The sequence below is a fragment of the Oryzias latipes genome, chromosome 17, assembly GCF_053564925.1.
Source record: "Oryzias latipes strain Hd-rR chromosome 17, Olatipes_Hd-rR_3.1".
NCBI classification, from domain to species: Eukaryota; Metazoa; Chordata; class Actinopteri; order Beloniformes; family Adrianichthyidae; genus Oryzias; species Oryzias latipes.
The window spans coordinates 12,343,108-12,363,138 of NC_136253.1; the positions used below are offsets into that span (position 1 = coordinate 12,343,108).

Consider the following 20,031-nt stretch of genomic DNA (forward strand, 5'->3'; position numbering starts at 1 on the left):
CCAGGATTGTAGCCAACCCCTCTCATCCAGGACATAATCTCTTTCGGCCCCTCCCTCCTGGCAAGAGGCTCCGGTCCATCAGGACCAGGACCTCGCGCCACAAGAACAGCTTCTTCCCCACTGCAGTCAGCCTGCTGAACAGTACCCCAACTCCCCCAGGTGACCCCCCCTCCCCCACCCCCCCCCCCGCCCACCAAAGGACTGTCGGTGCCACTTACAGGCCCCACCATCCCAGCCCATCTGTGCTCCCACTTTAATTCACCTTACTCTACTGTATATAGTGTGTTGTTGTTGTTAACTTAATTTTTAACTTATTCTTAATTGCACTATACACCAAGTCAAATTCCTCGTTTTGTAAAGTGCGCTCTACTGAACCTGGCAATAAAACTTTTTCTGATTTCTGATTCTATTAATCATTGTTTTTTATTCATTCAAAATGCAATTAAATCAATATTTTATCTTTTTTCTTTTCCTTTTTCTTTTTTTTTTATCTCTTATATCCTTTTTTATAATCAATGTTTGAACTTCTTTTCCTTTCTATTGTCATGGTTTCAGTTTGTTGTCTTTTTTTTTGCTTTAGTTCTTGTTCTGTCTTGTTTGGTTCTGTTTCCTGTTTTATTTTGAAAGGTTTCCTGTCTTGTCATGTTTCTTGAGTTTTACTTCCTTTGGTCCCCATCTGCCCTAATCGTGTTCACCTGTGTCTTGTCTGCCCTGTCTGTATATAAGTCTTGTCTCTGCCTTCCTCCTGTGCTGGTCCATTAACTTCTGCTCATGTTGATCACGTCTTCTTGTCTGGCGTCCATGTCCCTTGCCATGCCACAGTAAGTTTTTGTTTTTAGTTTTGTCATCCTGCTCTGCAGCACTTTTTGTTAGTTAAATAAACCCACTTGCCTTGAACCCGTTTGCCTCCCGTCTCTGCGCCTGGGTCCTACCTGCTCTCGAGCCTCCCCCCCACACGACATCTATACATCCAATGAAATTAAACTACAAATCAACAAACACAACTGATAACAAATGTCTCTAAAAAATGATGTGTATATTTGCAGAACCTTAAAAACACCAAACAAATAACAAATGCTTCCCAATTAAAGCACAAAAAATGGAACACAAAATGTAAAACCCAAGTTAGAAATTGCAATTTGAAAAAGATACTTTTTTCAGCAGCTTTTCAAAATCAATCACCAATTCTACTCTTCTGTGGATGAAACAAAGAACTCCAGAACAATGAAGCCATTTCTCTAAGTCTCTCTCACCTTCAGTTTTAAACAAGGTCTGTGAAAATCCACCATACATTGGTCACATGAACTCAGAGACCTGCTAAAAGTGCACAATTGTAAAAGCTCTTTTATATAGACAACTGTTTGTTTGCTTAGAGCTCTAAATATAAAAAAAATGCTTTTCTATCACCTAGACACAGATGGAGAACCATATCAACTGGATTAATAACAGGGTGGCATGTTTAGACAACATGAAGCTGTCCATCACATTTTTGACCTAAACATGTAAACACATCCTTGGCTCTGCGGTTAGGAAATGGTATTTGGGAATCTCTTTATACCAGGAGCCAGCCTGGCCATTGGAACATCGCCACAGTGCCCATCCAGACTGGGACAGCAACGGGGTCCACTTCAGAGCCGTGAGCTGCTGTGTTTAACTCCAGCTGTCCCAGCAAGGGAGACAACTGCAGCAACATCCACTGACCAAGCTGACAAGCCCTGGCAGAAAAGATCCCCACAAGAAAAACACTGGCTAAGGCAGGCTGGTCAAAAAAAAAATAGTTTTGCCATTGTCTTGCAGCTCGCAGATCAAGTGGTTTAGTTTTCCAGTAATGTCAGTCAAGAATGCAAGTTCAGATTCACAATGTTCATATTCACCATATTCAACAGACATCTCCTCCAATAGCACCTTAAAAATCCTGTGCTGTTTTGCTTTGCAGCTGAGGTTGTTTACGATTTTCAGAATAAGAGTCATTATATGTCCAGAGCCAATCACTTCTGCACATAAGGCCTGCTGGTGAATGACGCAGCAGTAATGCAGACATTTTGGAAAGTCTGGGTCAGCTTTACAGTGAGTGATGAAACCTGTTTGTCTATTGATCATAGCAGGAGTCCCATCTGCAGTCACTGCTACCAGCTTTTCTAATTGTACCTTTTTCTGCACAAAAACTCCTTCACCGTGTTATACATTTCAACTCCTCTTGTAGTTGTCTGTTAGGGCAGATGTGTCAGGAGTTCTTCTCTTGTGGAAACCAAAAGCTATGCTGTACTGTTGCCGTCCACAGACTCATCACACTGGACGTTAACCACCTGCACTTTGCAAGATCCCGGTCCAGCTAATTGGCCAAGTTATCAGACATAGCTGACACTCATCTAGACATTGTAGTGGAAATTGAATGAGTTCTATTGTTCTCATCCTTAGGGACAGTGATAGCAATTATCATCATTGCTTGAATTTTTTTCATGCTATATGCAAAAGTCTTTGTCCCTTAAGGCAACAGATTACAGCCCCCCCCCCCCCCCCCCCCCCCCCCGGCTGCTGTCGTATTAACAATAGCTTGGAGCTCCAGAATGGACAAGAAAAAACGACGAGAATGGCTCGAGCAGGGCGTTGCTCACGGGGCGGTCGCTCGTGCCGTGCGGTCGCACGTGCTCGGGCCCGCTAAATGCTACTTGTAGCTTTAATTATTATTATTATTATTTTTCTTCTGCCGGAAGAATCGCATTTTTGAGGCCTTTAACATACCCCAAAACTCACCAAATTTGGCACACACATCAGGGGTCGCGAAAAATTTCGTATTTTATGAGAAATTGGCATGGGTGCGCAAAAATGGCTCGACAGCGCCACCTACACTGACTTTTGTCCCGACGCCCCGCATACGCTTTAACGTACAAGCTTGATTTTTTCAGGGCATGTTCATCAGATGGAAACCTACAAAAAAGTCTGTAGGTACCAAGCTGTCAGTCGCACAGGAAGTCTGCTATATTGATGTCAATATGTCATTTTTGCTCTATTTTGGACATTTGCAGGCCTCGTTCTAGAACGAACTCCTCCTAGAGATTTGTGAATAATGACTCCAAACTTTGGTTTTGTAAACTAGACACATGTCCGATGTTAAATTGCAAAGCTTTTAAGTTTTTACAGAAGTTTGTGACCGTGGCGGCGCGTAGAAATTCGACGTTGTTTCGAAAACACGCCATGAAAAGAAAAATGGCCATTACTCAGCCATGCATAATCCAATCTGATCAAAAATTGATATGCATGATTGTAGTCTGACTCTGAACACATCTGCAGTGAAAGAATCTGGAAAAAGTGTAGCGCCACCTGCTGGCAAGAGGAAATGACATGTTTGACTTGGAGCATCACTGCTCCGAGTAGGATGAGCCGACACACCTGAAAATGACGTCCACCTGTTGAAAAGCCATTGAAGTTTACTCTGACAAAAAACCATAACTTTCAATGCGGGGGTGTGGTCGTGACAGAGCGGCAAAGTTGGGCATCTCGCTATGCACACAAAAGTTGCTCTCACGTGCACATTCCTTGTCCAATCTCACTGAAATTCAATGGATATGATGAAGCTTCTATTCTGAACCCATGGATATGACAATCTTGGACGAGCTCTATAGCGCCACCTAGTTATTGCATTGGGCACATTCTGCCCTGTATTTTCTCTTTGCTTTGTCCGATGTGCATGAAATTAAAACTGGAGATACTCAGAAGGGTCCTCTCTCATCATGTAAAGTTTCATGGGTGTACACCTGACGGTGCCTGCGTAACAGGAAGTGGTCTATTATGTGCACCCAAATAATAGAAATTTATTATAAATCAGCCGTTTGTCTCAGGAAGCTGAGATTTCAGAATTAGATGCCTTTAATAACCTCCAGCTTTGATATGTAACACTATAGGGTCTACGAGAAACTTCATCACTTGATTTTTTTAATGAAATTTTGGACTGAACAAAGATTTTTAGCATAAATTCTGTTTAGGTTATCAGCACCAAGAATTCAACTTTCATAGGCATTTATGTGCTACTGCTTCCTAAAAAAATTCAGAATGATTGAAGTTACAGGTGACATCTTAGAGAGCATTACATCCAAAAAGGTCCGAAAACGTCTTTTTAGGCAAAACTGCAAACACCTATTTTTTTGCATAACTTATCTTTCAAATATCAGCACAAAAAAATTAAAAACGGTAGGGATCTGTGTTTGCTGCCTTCCATATTTTTTTCAGACTTAAAAGTGTAACAGATGATTTATAAAAAATCCTTTTCATCCAAAAACCTGTGTTAAATCTGTCTAGACTCCAAACAAACATTTTTTTATGGTAACTTATGTTTCAACAATCGACACCAATTTTCACAGACCTAAAGCTGAACATGTCCCATAGCTACCTGAATATTTTCATAGATATAAAATGAACTGGTCATTCTAACATCTGGCATTCTAACATCTAACATCTTACATGTCAAAGCCTCTCTCAGCCTGGCTCTGCTGAAGGAGTCGTGTTACAACCCCGCCCCCTCCTGCTGGGACCCCTGCTATGTAAATTAGCAAGCAGTGAACAGAGAGATGAGGAGTAAGAATGGTCATTACTCAGGCATGCATAATCCAAAGACAGCCAGTTAAACACTGAAAGACATATTTTTTCGGTATGTCTTTCATACATCTTTAGTATTAAAAACTCTCCAAGATGAATGTGCCTGACTCCACCTGCAGGTGGATCACAGACTTCCTGACGGACAGACAGCAGTATGTGAGGCTGGGGAAGCTCGTCTCAGATACTCGGACCACAAGCACCGGATCCCCCCAGGGCTGTGTCCTTTCACCCCTGTTACTCTCCCTGTACACAAACAGCTGCACAGCTGGTCACCTGTCTGTCAAACTCCTGAAGTTTGCTGACGACACCACACTCATCGGCCTCATCTCTGACGGAGATGAGTCGGCCTACAGGAGTGAAATAGCCAGGCTGGTGTCATAGTGCAGCGCTAACAACCTGGAGCTTAATGCTCTGAAGACAGTGGAGATGACAGTGGACTTCAGGAAGGCCCCAGCCCCCCTCCCCCCTGTCATCCTCTGTGACTCCCCGGTGACCTCTGTGGAGTCCTTCTGCTTCCTGGGAACCATCATCAGCCAGGACCTCAAGTGGGAGCAGAACATCAGCTCCATCACTAAGAAGGTCCAGCAGAGGATGTACTTCCTGAGGCAGCTGAAGAAGTTTCACCTCCCTGAAAAGATGCTGGTAGACTTTTACACCGCCATCATCGAATCCACCCTCACGTCCTCCATCACAGTCTGGTTCGCTGCGGCCACGGCCAGAGACAAGGCCAAGCTGCAACGCGTCATCCACTCAGCAGAGAAGGTGATCGGCTGCCACCTCCCGTCTCTCCAGGAGCTGCACATCTCCAGGACCTGGAGGCGGGCAGCCAGGATTGTAGCCAACCCCTCTCATCCAGGACATAATCTCTTTTGGCCCCTCCCTTCTGGCAAGAGGCTCCGGTCCATAAGGACCAGGACCTCGCGCCACAAGAACAGCTTCTTCCCCACTGCAGCCAGCCTGCTGAACAGAACCCCAACTCCCCCAGGTGACCCCCCCTCCCCCCCCGCCCACCAAAGGACTGTCGGTGCCACTTACAGGCCCCACCATCCCAGCCCATCTGTGCTCCCACTTTAATTCACCTTACTCTACTGTATATAGTGTGTTGTTGTTGTTAACTTAATTTTTAACTTATTCTTAATTGCACTATACACCAAGTCAAATTCCTCGTTTTGTAAAGTGCGCTCTACTGAACCTGGCAATAAAACTTTTTCTGATTCCTGATTCTGATTCTGATTCTATTAATCATTGTTTTTTATTCATTCAAAATGCAATTAAATCAATATTTTATCTTTTTTCTTTTCCTTTTTCTTTTTTTTTTATCTCTTATATCCTTTTTTATAATCAATGTTTGAACTTCTTTTCCTTTCTATTGTCATGGTTTCAGTTTGTTGTCTTTTTTTTCGCTTTAGTTCTTGTTCTGTCTTGTTTGGTTCTGTTTCCTGTTTTATTTTGAAAGGTTTCCTGTCTTGTCATGTTTCTTGAGTTTTACTTCCTTTGGTCCCCATCTGCCCTAATCGTGTTCACCTGTGTCTTGTCTGCCCTGTCTGTATATAAGTCTTGTCTCTGCCTTCCTCCTGTGCTGGTCCATTAACTTCTGCTCATGTTGATCACGTCTTCTTGTCTGGCGTCCATGTCCCTTGCCATGCCACAGTAAGTTTTTGTTTTTAGTTTTGTCATCCTGCTCTGCAGCGCTTTTTGTTAGTTAAATAAACCCACTTGCCCTGAACCCGTTTGCCTCCCGTCTCTGCGCCTGGGTCCTACCTGCTCTCGAGCCTCCCCCCCACACGACATCTATACATCCAATGAAATTAAACTACAAATCAACAAACACAACTGATAACAAATGTCTCTAAAAAATGATGTGTATATTTGCAGAACCTTAAAAACACCAAACAAATAACAAATGCTTCCCAATTAAAGCACAAAAAATGGAACACAAAATGTAAAACCCAAGTTAGAAATTGCAATTTGAAAAAGATACTTTTTTCAGCAGCTTTTCAAAATCAATCACCAATTCTACTCTTCTGTGGATGAAACAAAGAACTCCAGAACAATGAAGCCATTTCTCTAAGTCTCTCTCACCTTCAGTTTTAAACAAGGTCTGTGAAAATCCACCATACATTGGTCACATGAACTCAGAGACCTGCTAAAAGTGCACAATTGTAAAAGCTCTTTTATATAGACAACTGTTTGTTTGCTTAGAGCTCTAAATATAAAAAAAATGCTTTTCTATCACCTAGACACAGATGGAGAACCATATCAACTGGATTAATAACAGGGTGGCATGTTTAGACAACATGAAGCTGTCCATCACATTTTTGACCTAAACATGTAAACACATCCTTGGCTCTGCGGTTAGGAAATGGTATTTGGGAATCTCTTTATACCAGGAGCCAGCCTGGCCATTGGAACATCGCCACAGTGCCCATCCAGACTGGGACAGCAACGGGGTCCACTTCAGAGCCGTGAGCTGCTGTGTTTAACTCCAGCTGTCCCAGCAAGGGAGACAACTGCAGCAACATCCACTGACCAAGCTGACAAGCCCTGGCAGAAAAGATCCCCACAAGAAAAACACTGGCTCAGGCAGGCTGGTCAAAAAAAAATAGTTTTGCCATTGTCTTGCAGCTCGCAGATCAAGTGGTTTAGTTTTCCAGTAATGTCAGTCAAGAATGCAAGTTCAGATTCACAATGTTCATATTCACCATATTCAACAGACATCTCCTCCAATAGCACCTTAAAAATCCTGTGCTGTTTAGCTTTGCAGCTGAGGTTGTTTACGATTTTCAGAATAAGAGTCATTATATGTCCAGAGCCAATCACTTCTGCACATAAGGCCTGCTGGTGAATGACGCAGCAGTAATGCAGACATTTTGGAAAGTCTGGGTCAGCTTTACAGTGAGTGATGAAACCTGTTTGTCTATTGATCATAGCAGGAGTCCCATCTGCAGTCACTGCTACCAGCTTTTCTAATTGTACATTTTTCTGCACAAAAACTCCTTCACCGTGTTATACATTTCAACTCCTCTTGTAATTGTCTGTTAGGGCAGATGTGTCAGGAGTTCTTCTCTTGTGGAAACCAAAAGCTATGCTGTACTGTTGCCGTCCACAGACTCATCACACTGGACGTTAACCACCTGCACTTTGCAAGATCCCGGTCCAGCTAATTGGCCAAGTTATCAGACATAGCTGACACTCATCTAGACATTGTAGTGGAAATTGAACGAGTTCTATTGTTCTCATCCTTAGGGACAGTGATAGCAATTATCATCATTGCTTGAATTTTTTTCATGCTATATGCAAAAGTCTTTGTCCCTTAAGGCAACAGATTACAGCCCCCCCCCCCCCCCCCCCCCCCCCCCAGGCTGCTGTCGTATTAACAATAGCTTGGAGCTCCAGAATGGACAAGAAAAAACGACGAGAATGGCTCGAGCAGGGCGTTGCTCACGGGGCGGTCGCTCGTGCCATGCGGTCGCACGTGCTCGGGCCCGCTAAATGCTACTTGTAGCTTTAATTGATTTTGACTTGCAAAGCCTCTCTGCATTTTGTCTAAGCATCTCCAGCCAGAGGGGCAGAATCTGAACATTTTCCTGACAAAAAAACATGAAAAGCTGCAAAGATCCTGGATTTGAATGGTTTTGTTGCCGCGCATTCATGAAAGTGTTGAATATTTCGGCTTTTATAGAGAAATAACTGTGACTGTGTCACAGGAACTTTAAGAAAAACTATGAAGAGCAATCAAACAGCAGGGAAACTGCGTTTCAAGAAAATGTGTATTTGTTTGTTGTTACTGAAGGTGAAAGCGTCAGAAATGTCAAACAGAGACTGATGATGATAAGAAATATTTGCTTTTACCTAATTGCTCCCAAAGCCGAATTTACTTTTTTTTAAATCTGAAGCCGACAAACTCTCAGTTGACTTTTTTTTTTAAAGAGTTTGAATCTTTTGTTTGACTTTTATAAGAAAATAGTTACACTTTTAGGAATTTCTCAAACACAATTCCATAAAATCTGGTGAATGAAAAAAGCTTTGATTAAAGTTTTTCTGTTAATGTAAGACTAATGAGAAACTTTTGTCTGAGGCAGGGCTGAGTTGAACAAATTATTTTGTGTTTAATTAACTCATGTAATTAAATGTCAGATTATTTCCTATAGTTGCCAGAATCCACAGATGAGTGAAGCAGTCAGTGTTCAGTCTGAATGTGGGATCCTGCTGTGAGCTCTGAACTGATGTCTGAAGACAGGAAGCTGCTGTTTTGGAGGAGCTTTCTCTTCAACTCCCATTTATTATCCAAACTGAATATTAATTAAAGTCAGAACGATTTAATCCCAACTAGCTCAAATAAGACTGGACTAATTCACAGTTGGACTGAAATTAGATTTTTATTGATATTTCAGTAAATTGGATAATTATAGTTAGGAATAATTTCTTTCTAAGTGAATTTATTTGTTTTAACTTGCCTTCCCTCTGCAAAATGAAATGAAAGCTAAATTCAGATGGAAAATATCTGGTTTGCTTGACATTTGCTCTTTATAATTCAGTGATAACAATTGTTTATTTTGGGATTGTAGAGAGAAGGTGAGCAGGAAAAAGCCTCAGGCTTCTCTCTTATCTATTACCACAATTCGCTTATATTCGTTATTTTTTATGGATTTATTTGTTGGGAGTCACGTTCTGGTTTTTAAAGAGATTATTTACTGTTTCTTTTTTTACTTTTACCACTAAAACAAAAAGATACTGCGATCAATTTTTCTCCAAATCTGCAGAACACAAAAGCCTCTTTAACTGAAGAGATTGTCTTGCCCTCCTGCATCTGAGGAAAATCTTGTGGAGGTAAAAGTGGCTAAAAGGTGGCATTTTAAAATATTTTTCTTGAAAACAACAATTTTTATGCATCTCTCTTTTTTATGTAAAGCAATGAAATTTGAGAAAAAAAATGCAACACCTGCAGAAAAGCTAAACTTGTCAGTGCTTAGAAGTGTCCCACTTGAAATAAATATGAATCGATGCCTGAGAATGTCAGTCTCCACAGACTGTTGGACTGACATATATGAAAACAGCTTTCACTGCTACAGCATAAACACAAAGGGGAAAAAAGCAGGAAACTGCAGGTTTTAGTTTTGCTTTTTTGCTGAAAAAGGATCCACCTGTGCGAAAGGTGAAGCATCGGAGCTTCAGCCTTGGTGGAGAATATCCAAATTCACCAGACTGTGAAAGCAGAGACGGTCTTCCTTTTCAATCTCCTCATTTATCCCACACGTTTATGTGTCAAGTACTGCAGTCAGCAAGGTAACTTGACCAGCTGCAAAGTTTACATTATATTGTTTAGAATTAAAAATAGAAAAAGTAAACATCTGAGTGAGATTTTTGACTTCTCCAAATTGATAATAAAGTAGATAATTAAAAAGTCTCTGCATGATTGTGATCTACATGCAGAGTGGGGATGTTTTGTGCTGCAGCAGCGCCTGATGCTCTGTTTCTTCCACCGAGGCTAAATGACCTTCATCACTTTGATATGCAAGGTGGTGGGAGTGAAGACAGATGCTCTGAATGAAGGGATCTCATTTGCTTCAGTCCTCCTGAATTCCTCCTGTCTCCTTTTCATTAGTTTGTGACATTTTTCAATAAAGTGAAGGAGAGGAGCAAGGGAACAAGAGAGGGGAGGAAATGTTTAGACAACGCTGATGCATCATTCTGATGGTAAATTAAAAGAAACATGAGACTTTTGTTTGTTCATATCAAATCTGGTTTTGTGCGTGAAGTTCTTTGTATTGTCATTTTTAGAAATGTTTTTGACTCAATGAGCAATAACTTTCATCTATTTTTAAAGCATTCTCAGTGGTCTTTTAATTAGGATTATGCCATTTTTAAACAAAAGCAAGAAACCTGTGTCGTGTTCTAACACAGTTTCTGCAGAAGGGCAGGAGTTCATTAGAAATTCACCTCTGAGTTGGAGGTGGGACCGTTGGTGGGTGTCAGCAGTCAGAGCTCTGTCTCCCCCTCTGGTCACCAGCGGGAACCGTCTCCAGAGTTCAGAGAACACTTCATTTCCCAGCAACCCCAGCGCACAGTTTCTGGATGCCACACACCTGACTTTCATTTGCAATCAGTCACGGTATAGTTAAGCACTGCACTGAGCCTCACTCAGTGTGAAGTATTGTTTATGCCGCTCTGCCCTACACTGAGTGTTGCATCCAGACATTTCTCCCAATTCCCTGACCCTGTTTCGTCTATGACTCAGTTTACCTGTTGCCTGCCCTGACTCTTGTCTGCATCCTGAATATTCTCATTGTTATAGTCATTGTTGTCGACTCTTGCCTGCCTGATCCTGATTTAGCTTTGTGGACGTTTAGCTGAGCTAATAAACCTGCTGCGTTTGGATCCAGCTGTCTGCCTGTTCTGTAATGGAAACTGTGTGTCGGGGTTGCTGGGAGATGAAGTGCACTCAGAACTCTGGAGACGGTTCCGGCTGGTGGCCAGAGGGGGAGACAGAGCTCTGATTTCTGTACGGTGCAAGCCCGCCCCCACATTCCATCATCCATCTGTTTACACCTCCCCTGCTAGCTTAGAGTGCCTCAGACCTCCAACTTAACGTTAGTGGTGAAACATAAATGGCGAGCAATCTTGGAGATATCCAACCGTACAGCTCTATGTCATAGTGGCACGCTTTTTCAAAACAATTTGAATAAAGAAAAATACTCAGAAATGCAATTTAAAGCCTAATTTTAAAATGTCCTCCATGAGAAAATGCTCCAATAACATGTTAAAAACACCAGAAACACCTTTTTTATTGAGTGGGGCTCAGTGGGTCTTTACTGTTGAGTTTTCTTCTTGGTGTTTTTTCAAGGTTAGTTTTAAATACAATGTAATTAAACAGAATTAAAGCACTGAGATTGATTATGAATGAACTGTGAAATGACTGGACAAACAGATGAAAGAGTTCAGTCGGCCCTGTTCCAGTATCTCTTCCTTCCCTCTCTTTGTTTTGAGTCCTGGCTGTTTTAAGCAGCAGCTCAGGTTGATTGACGTGCCCCCCCCCCCGCCCTGAGTATCGATCGCTGTGTTAAGCCTCACTCTCAGGCTGTGATGGGGCGTGACAGCAGTTTATGGTCTGTCCCTTCGGGCAGTGAGGGACAGCGCTGTGATCCCAGAATAAGTGCCTCTGTCACGGATCCACAGCAGCTGTCCACTGAGCTCCGGTTACTATTCTGAAATCCGGACGTTATCCCGGACAGAGGCATTGAATAGTAAGGTCCTATAAACGCACTGCGTCCTCATAGAGATGAGCAGGATGTGGACAAAAGACGATTAAATATGAATGAATAAACTTTGACAATTTGACTTCTTCTGTTTTGATTTCAGCTTAATAACAACAGGAGATGTTCAGAAAACACTGACCAGCAAAATGTAAATCGGCATCTCCATAAGCCATCCACTCACATCCTAAATCCTTTTATTGGTTCAAGAAATCTACATTTTTTGGGAATAAAAGAGCCTGCAGAGAGATGATGAAAAATGAAATAAAAATGAAGCTGTGAGCACGTAGATATGTCAGGCCGTCTTTAGCTCATTTCAATAGTTTCTGCTTCGACTCAGCATTTTTTTAGTTTTGGCAAAGAAATGAAGACTTCTAAAAGCTGCTTTCACAACTTCAGGTGAGATTTTCAGTCTGATTCTCCAAAACACAGCTACATTTTTTTTAACATCGGGGCCAAAAAGTTTCATTTTAAAAACTTTAAAAGCTTCAAAGTGTGAATGATAACCTTTTGTGAACCTGAGCGGTCCTCCAGGAAAATCCTTGGTTTGACTCAGATAGAAAATAAATGTGTTTACAGAACCAGAATCACTTCTCTAGAACCTGAGCTTCCTCAGACGCAACTCATGATGTTTTACTTCACACCCATTTCTTATTTTGAAAACAAATTTGATATTTTTTCAGTTGTGACAGCACTTCCTGGAGTGATTGTGATTGTATAAAATGCAACAGACTGCCAAACTTGTCCAGGGTGAACCCCGCCCTCGCCTAACAGTAGCCAGAACAGTCTCTGTATACCTCGAAAGTTATACAGTAGATTAAGAAGATGAATGGACATAAAACTGATAATAGTAATTTTTGATCATGTGACTATTGCAGACCTGAAGGACAACACAGCTGTCCAACATGATGCCAGACTTTCTACAGTCAAATGGCAAAATCTTGTCAACTTTATGACAGTTTCAATGAACATAATGAATAAAAAATACGGATTTCAATAAACGTTTGGGTTTTGTGACTCATTTTTTGTATCCACAGAAGTATTCCAATTACTCTGAACAAAGTAGTTCCTTCAGAGCTGGGCTTAACCCTTGTGCTATCCTAGGCACTTTAACGTTGGGAGTTGGGTCATCTAGACCAGTGTTTTTCAACCTTTTTTGAGCCACGGCACACTTTAACCTTGACAAAAATCCCGCGGCACACCAGCATCCCAAAAAAAAAAAAAAAAAGCAGAAACTCATAGTCTGAATTGATCTACAGCCCCCCGGCAATCTGACGTGCATTTTTGTGATAATTGTGGCAGAAAAAGCAGGAAGTAAAAAAAAAAAAAAAAAAAAAAGAAAAAGCTGGAAGTTGCAGATGTTTTTTCTAAAAGATTTAATAAAAGTTGTTACATACAAACTGTATGTTCGTTGTGTTTTCAAGACGACAAGACAAGGACGACTCATTGTACGCTGAGGCGCTGTCCCTTTCAAGCCAATGCATCATGGGAGATGTAGTGCGAAAACTGCTAAAAACGGCAGAAAGACTCGCGTCTCTGAGCTTCATTGTTTTGTTCACTTGTTCCACGGTCTGATACCGGATTCTGTGGAAAGCTACACCGCTAAAGACGAGCTTTAGCTGGTGTTTTTGTTGTAACTGAGAGAGTTATGAGCTAAATTGGAACAAGGAAGTGAAGACTTCAAACACTTCTGATTGGTCAGACTGATGACATGTGATTAAGCCTTCAAGAATGATTGGTGGAGTCGTGGAGACAGTAAAAGCTGCGGGACTTTTCAGAAAACAGTTAAAGCTGCAGCTAAATCGCGTTACCGTCATTCTTATCAAAATGTCTTTAATAGAATCAAATAAACACAAAGAAAAAAGTATTTTATGATCTTTTATATTCCTAACTACTCAGTGTTTTATCAGGACCTGTTTGGATGAACAAAGAGCTGATTTCCTGGAGATGGTAATTGTTTTGAGATCAGTGAATGAGGGCAATTTTCCACGGCACACTTGACCATACACTGGTTGAAAAACACTGGTCTAGACCCACTAGACAGTGTTCTGAACCTTTTTTCTTCAATGATTTGTGATCTTCACTGGTGTCCATGGATTACATGAAATCCTCTTCACCTTTATCTACCTTTGTCATGTTAGGGATAACACGTCAAATGTAAGGATCGGGTCCTCTGGACCCCATAGGACAGCAGAAGGGTTAAGTGATGCTTACGTCCACCTGGTGGAGAAGCCCATACTGTACACTGCCGTTTGCAGCTGCTGAACAAAGAGATAAGAACACAGATTAACTTGTGTTGGACAAATTTGAGGTTGGATGATCTTAGGTCTTAAGAATATTTGTTTTTATAAACCTCTTCTGTATTTGAGACATAATTTTGTTTTTATTAATGCATCATTTTGGACACTCTTCTTAAGATGAGAAGGAGCCCATGCAATACTCCATGCAGGCTCTAGCTGCTGGTGAGTCCAGTTCATGTCAGAGGCAAGGCCAACTGATGAGGGGTACACCCCCCCCCCCCCCCTAAAAAAAACTCTAAGTCAAGACTGACCTCGCTCCATGTTGCCTGGACAACAATGGAAATAACGGAGTGGCCCAGCACGCGAAGGACCAAAACCAGATATGATTCCTGGTTCTGTTAAATCACGTTGGCTCTCCCAATAGGGGATGGGGTAAACTGGGGTATCAGAATCCAACCAACCTGTCATTGACGCTCCTTGTTGGTTAAACCCAACCGATCTAGGTAATCAGCAGCAGCAAAGGCAGGATTTCTGCCAAACCAGCAGGAGACCAGTCCTCGAGACCTGGAGTTTGACACTTCTGGGGTAGGGTATGGAGGATCAGTGCCTAACACCCTCCTTTTGCAATCAGTGTGAAATAAAGGATATTGATATCAAAAGCTATGCTTAAAATCTGGTAGGCGGGGCTGCATTTGGACACAGGCTCGGATACAGCCAGCCCCACCATGGGGCGCAGGTAGAATATTGGCAGATATGAGTAACTTTCAGCTTTTCACCCTCCAGCGGGCGCTCCACTTAAAATGAGAGTTGCATTGAAAATATCAATAGAGAACCTCTTCTTTTCATAGATGTATTTTTTTAGACATATTTGCTCAGTAAAACTGTAGATGTTCTTTATATAAAACCAAAACCACATTAATAAAGGTAGTTCAGCTCCCCTAATGTGTCAGAATTTGTCTGAGAAACCATAAATATGAGTTTATTCACTTCTACAACTATGATGAAGTTTTTCCAGGATTTGATGCCAGAAGCCTTCAGCTATTTGCACTGGAAGGAAACCAAGAACACTCATTTTTTTTTGTTATAAAGCATTTTAGTATAAACTTGGTTGTGCAGCATGTCGCTAAAGGGACATCTGACACAAATGCAGTTCAAACGTCTCAGTTTGACTTTCGGACTCTTGTCCTTTTGACCACTAATGAACCTGCCCACGATGTCTGTCAAAGAAACTCCCACAGCGGTCTAATTTAAAGCTGTAATGAGGCCTGTCCATCTTCAGCAGCGATGCAAAAGCGGCACAGAGATGCTCAGCCATGTTTATATAAAACCTTTACATCAAGAGGGAACATTTCATCATGCCTAATTTCAACAAACCTCTCAAATGACTGCAGGTTGAAGAAGTTAATTGAGGTGTTTCAGGATTAGCAAAAAGCTAAAAAATAACAGACACGCACCAGTGAATCACCTTGTTTTCCTGCATTTCAGCCAACCTGATTAGAAGCGTAGCTGCTTGAGATGAAAGTGTGTCCTCTTCACATAATGAGGATGATTTGCAATAAATTACCAGTGTTGCAAAGTCAAGGGCTCTTAGGAGCATGTGTTTGCCCTCGCTTCGTTCTCCGTGTAATGATGTGCCAAAATTTATTTCAACAGCAATCTTAGAGCTTTGCGAGTTTTTTAAAATCTTTTGTTTCTGGTAATTATTTTTCAGTTTCTTCTAACCCTTGTGCTATCCTAGGCACTTTAACGTTGGGAGTTGGGTCACCTAGACCCACTAGACAGTGCTCTGAACCTTTTTTCTTCAATGATTTGTGATCTTCACTGGTGTCCATGGATTACATGAAATCTTTCCACCTTTATCCACCTTTGTCATGGTAGGGAGAACACGTCAATGCAAGGGTGGAGTCATCTAAGATAGCACAAGGGCTAAACAATGACACACTGGTTTGCTGACTAAATTCAAATTCCTGTTTGACTTTTGTTAGTCTGTCGCTTTTGGATTTCAGAAATACTTTAAGAAGCTCTGAATGTTTCACTTTGACTTCTCTGCTATTCATGTCCACCGAAATAAAAGGTGTTGAAGCTGGGATGGAAACTGTCAGGGCCCTCATGGGACTTTGTGACAGTCTTCTCACCTGGTAGATGACCACTCGGAACTTGTTGCGGGTGAGCAGTTCGTCCTGTGTCGACTCCACCTTCTTGACTCGTACATTTTGCTTTTCCACGCGCGTCCGGACCTCCTTCACGTTGGCGCTAACTTTGCGTGTTTTCTGCAGGAGTTTCTCCACCGTGCCGTTGGTGTCGCTGTGGTCCTTGGCCAGCTTGAGGACGTCTCCTTGGATGGCCTTGATGTTGTTCTCCAGCTCCAGCTGACGCTCCTCCATGCGCTGCTGGCAGGACTGGACGTTGTCGATGATGCCGGCCACACGCTCCAGCAGGGATAGGATGGTCAGGGCGCTGATGGGGTTACCGGCCTCGTCCTCCACCCCAACAATCTCCAACTTTTCCTGGACCCCCGCAGTGCGATGCTTGTGCTGATCCATTGGTGATTTTGTGTCAAACCTGTGGAAAAGTTTGAGGAGTCAATAGGAATTGTTGGGGCTACGAACAGAGAGACTGGAGTGGCAACTGCTGTTACCCAAAATCGAGAATGGACTCCACCTACCTCCCTTTAAAAAGTCATCACGATACTAGGGGGACCTGAACTCAACTGGTCCATAAAATCAGGGGGGGGGTCAGAGCTCACACAAAACCCCCTTCCAGGCCAAAAATAAAACCTATCTGTAAGGTGACACTCTGACATTTTGGGAAGACGCAAAGCCCATCCAGGATGGTGGAAAAACCCATCGGCTCCTAACACCTCCCCCTCACTTATCGATGACTCTCCTTTATTGGCCAACATGCTAACAAGCGCCGGTGAATCTCGTACATCAGCGACGACGCAGAGTCCTGCTGCAGCCCTGCAGTGACAGATGCAGAGGAGCCGCAGCGATTATTCGGTGCTGGAATGCTTTCATGGGGATTAAAGGCCACAGCTCTGCCCTTTTTACTGTCCCAGGGTGACAGAGTCCAAACACTGGAGCCACTGAGATCTGAAGCTCTTTATAGAGATGACTGACACTCAGGAGTGAGACCAGAGCATCAGAATGTTTCAACACTGCAGCTTCAGAACAGCTGCTCCACAGAGCTGCACTTAGTCTTAACATGACTCCTTCATGTGAAAAGGCTGTCAGGAAATTGTCAAAATGAGCTTCAGCTCTTAAATTCTAATTTGATGTCATCTTGACTTTAACTGCGACTCTATTGTTGGATGATCTGGAGGTAAAAACTGTGTCAGATCACAAACATGCACTGACCTAGCAGTCACTGTCTTCATGGAGGGGGATTTTGCATGAATGAATGCTGTTAGGTGACTAACTGCTGGATCCATGCAACTGAATTCAGCAGCTGCTCCTGTCCCTGAATACCCTCATCCTCCTGTTCAGCCCCCGCTCAGCCCCCGCCCAGCCTCTAAGTCCAGGCCGTAAATCTATATTTGCAGAGAGCAGCAAGACCCCACCCCAGCAGACATGCAAAACATGCTGCGCATGGTTTATGTTCATAAGGGGAGGGGTTGTGGGTTCTGGTCCAATAATGCAAATAAACAGACTTTAATTACACACTCATTGATAGTGTCCTTCAATGAAAGTGAAAGCCAGACACAACCTTGTGTGTCCTGCTTTCAAGAAAACTGGATATTATTCCAGCAGCATGGGGCCGTAGTGCTAGACTTCCTGCTGGATGCATTATTCTGTAGTATAATCTTTAGTTTATATGAAAGATGCCAGATTTCTCAGTTGAAAACCAAACTGTGTTGCACCGTTGAACCGAATCGTGGTTAAAAGCAATCGTCGCGTCCAAACTACGTACCAGTATGGTGATGTTAAAAGTTTTAAACATGCATTGTGCTACATTTAAGAAAGATTTATTATTTATTGTTCTATTCCATTTCCCCTGGCTTAGTAGAAATTAAACAAGTCTGGAGTCCTGAATTTGTTGGGATTAGTTTATTGTGTTTGTCCAAACATCATGAAAAAGAAAGGGTGAGTCCAACAGTTTATCTAGGACAGGACTCGAACACAGTACAAACATGAAATACAGACGGAGCACGAAACGAGCATCCAGCATTCTTCCTCGACACATGCGCAGACCCCTCACTCGCTGCGGCTGACAGTCTCAGGCAGGGCGGAGCTTGTGCAGAGCGTCCGGATCCACATGGATCCTTACAGACATGCATTCATGAAAACCATCTCCAGACAATAATTTATGTCTAACATCATGACCTGTTTTTGTAAAGATGGCAGCTGTCTCAGCTGCAATCTGAAATGAACGCAACAACAGATGCAATACGCAGGTGACCAGTAGAGGCAGTGTTGGAAAGAAAATCGAACCAGATACTGTTTGATTTACAGACTTCAAGATCCAGTAGGGATTAATAACAAGGGTTTTCTCCTTGCTACTTAAACCATAACCCTTGTGCTATCCTACGGGGTCGAGATGACCATTGGCGTGTTCTCCCTACCATGACAAAGGTGAATAGGATTTCATGTAATCCATGGAAACCAGTGAAGATCACAAATCATTGAAGAAAAAAGGTTCAGAGCACTGTCTAGTGGGTCAAGATGACCCAACTCCCAATGTCAAAGTGCCTAGGATAGCAGAAGGGTTAAGTCGTCCATTTACTTATTTGCCCCCTGGTGATAACCTCTGGTAACCGAAAAGCATTTATGCAAGAGTATGAAGTTAAGAATCAAATACACTTGTGGCCAAAGACTATTTTTTCTTTAAAAAAAGTGCTCTTCTCTGAAACTTGTTTTAAGTTTGGCCCACAGTTTCTTGATTGTTTTTTTTAAATCAGGCTCTGTGCACTTGGAATGTGTTGCAGAAGAGAAAATGTGAAACTCATTACAGAAACAAAGACAAATCTCTCCTACTCAAATAAAAACATCTTGTTAACCTAAAAAAAAAAAAAAAAACGCATTTAAAAGTTATCCGTTTGACTTTGACATCATTTTTTTACAATTATGACTTGAGACTTACAAAGATGGGGAACATTCAGGCTCCAAAGCCGGTAATGACATGTACAACGGTCTGTGTGGTTTCTCAATCCTAATATGACACATTCCTCTAGTTTACACTCAAAGACGGCGTCTCCTCTTGCCTTTCCACGTTCCTGCCAGCAGAGGGCGATGGAGGCAGCGTCGAGGATGACAGCATTACCTTCGAAAAAGTTTAAACTACGCCACAGTACACAGTTTTCACAAGTCATGCTAATATACAGGAACTAGAATCCAAAATCAAAATTAAAAAATGTATAAAAACTACTTTAAGAAAAAAATAAAATAAACAGTTAGCTTATTTTAATACAGTGGAGACTTTACATGGAGTTTCATACCAAAGAATAAGTGTAAACAAATCTATCACACTGTGTGACCCCTCCCCTCACCTCCTAGGAAACACTGAAATCAAACTGCATTTGGTCATCAGCTGCTCATCCTCAGTAAAGAGCTAAACAGAAAAAGGGGAATTGACAGGTTGTAGTAAACAGCACAGAAAGAACCGTTAACATCCGCAGACAAGTGATATAATGTGATGCTGGGGTGCGAGGATTTGGCTTCTTGATTTTGAGACGTCAGGAAAAGAAAAGTGACACAATAAAGGCGCACAAACTCCATCCAAAACAAAAAAAAGGGAAGCGTAAGGCCCCATTAAATAAATATCCCCATCCTTTATTAATACTACAGCTACAGTTAAAAATGTTTTTTCCACGCTGTAAAAATAAACAAAAAAATTATCAAAAAGAATCGTCAACACGCACAGCTATACCATGCGGGAGTTAGTGTCCGGAGAAAAGTGTCCCATGTTTTGTTTCTGACGACGTCCTCTGTTGTTTTTAGGACATTTTC

General features: G+C 42.1%; 2 protein-coding genes across 3 annotated transcripts in view; both read right to left on the reverse strand.

Annotated features, from left to right (window-relative positions):
• cavin4a (caveolae associated protein 4a) overlaps positions 1–17,095 on the reverse strand; it is a 31,712-nt gene extending 14,617 nt beyond the window's left edge. Inside the window, exons 1-2 of one of the 2 annotated variants that reach the window (XM_011486221.3) lie at positions 16,752–17,095; positions 16,222–16,648 (exon numbers count right to left, since the gene is read on the reverse strand). In XM_011486221.3, coding sequence (XP_011484523.1) covers positions 16,222–16,629 — 408 coding nt within the window. In that variant the 5' untranslated portion in view covers positions 16,630–16,648; positions 16,752–17,095. Of the gene's footprint in view, positions 1–16,221; positions 16,649–16,724 lie in introns of both variants that reach the window. The other variant, XM_078934435.1, reaches the window with a different exon arrangement.
• A 1,022-nt stretch (positions 17,096–18,117) lies between these two features.
• tmeff1a (transmembrane protein with EGF-like and two follistatin-like domains 1a) overlaps positions 18,118–20,031 on the reverse strand; it is a 92,103-nt gene continuing 90,189 nt past the window's right edge. Inside the window, exon 10 of the mRNA XM_011486222.4 lies at positions 18,118–20,030. Within this exon, the coding sequence (XP_011484524.1) occupies positions 19,946–20,030 (85 nt within the window). The 3' untranslated portion in view covers positions 18,118–19,945. The remainder of the gene's footprint in view (position 20,031) is intronic.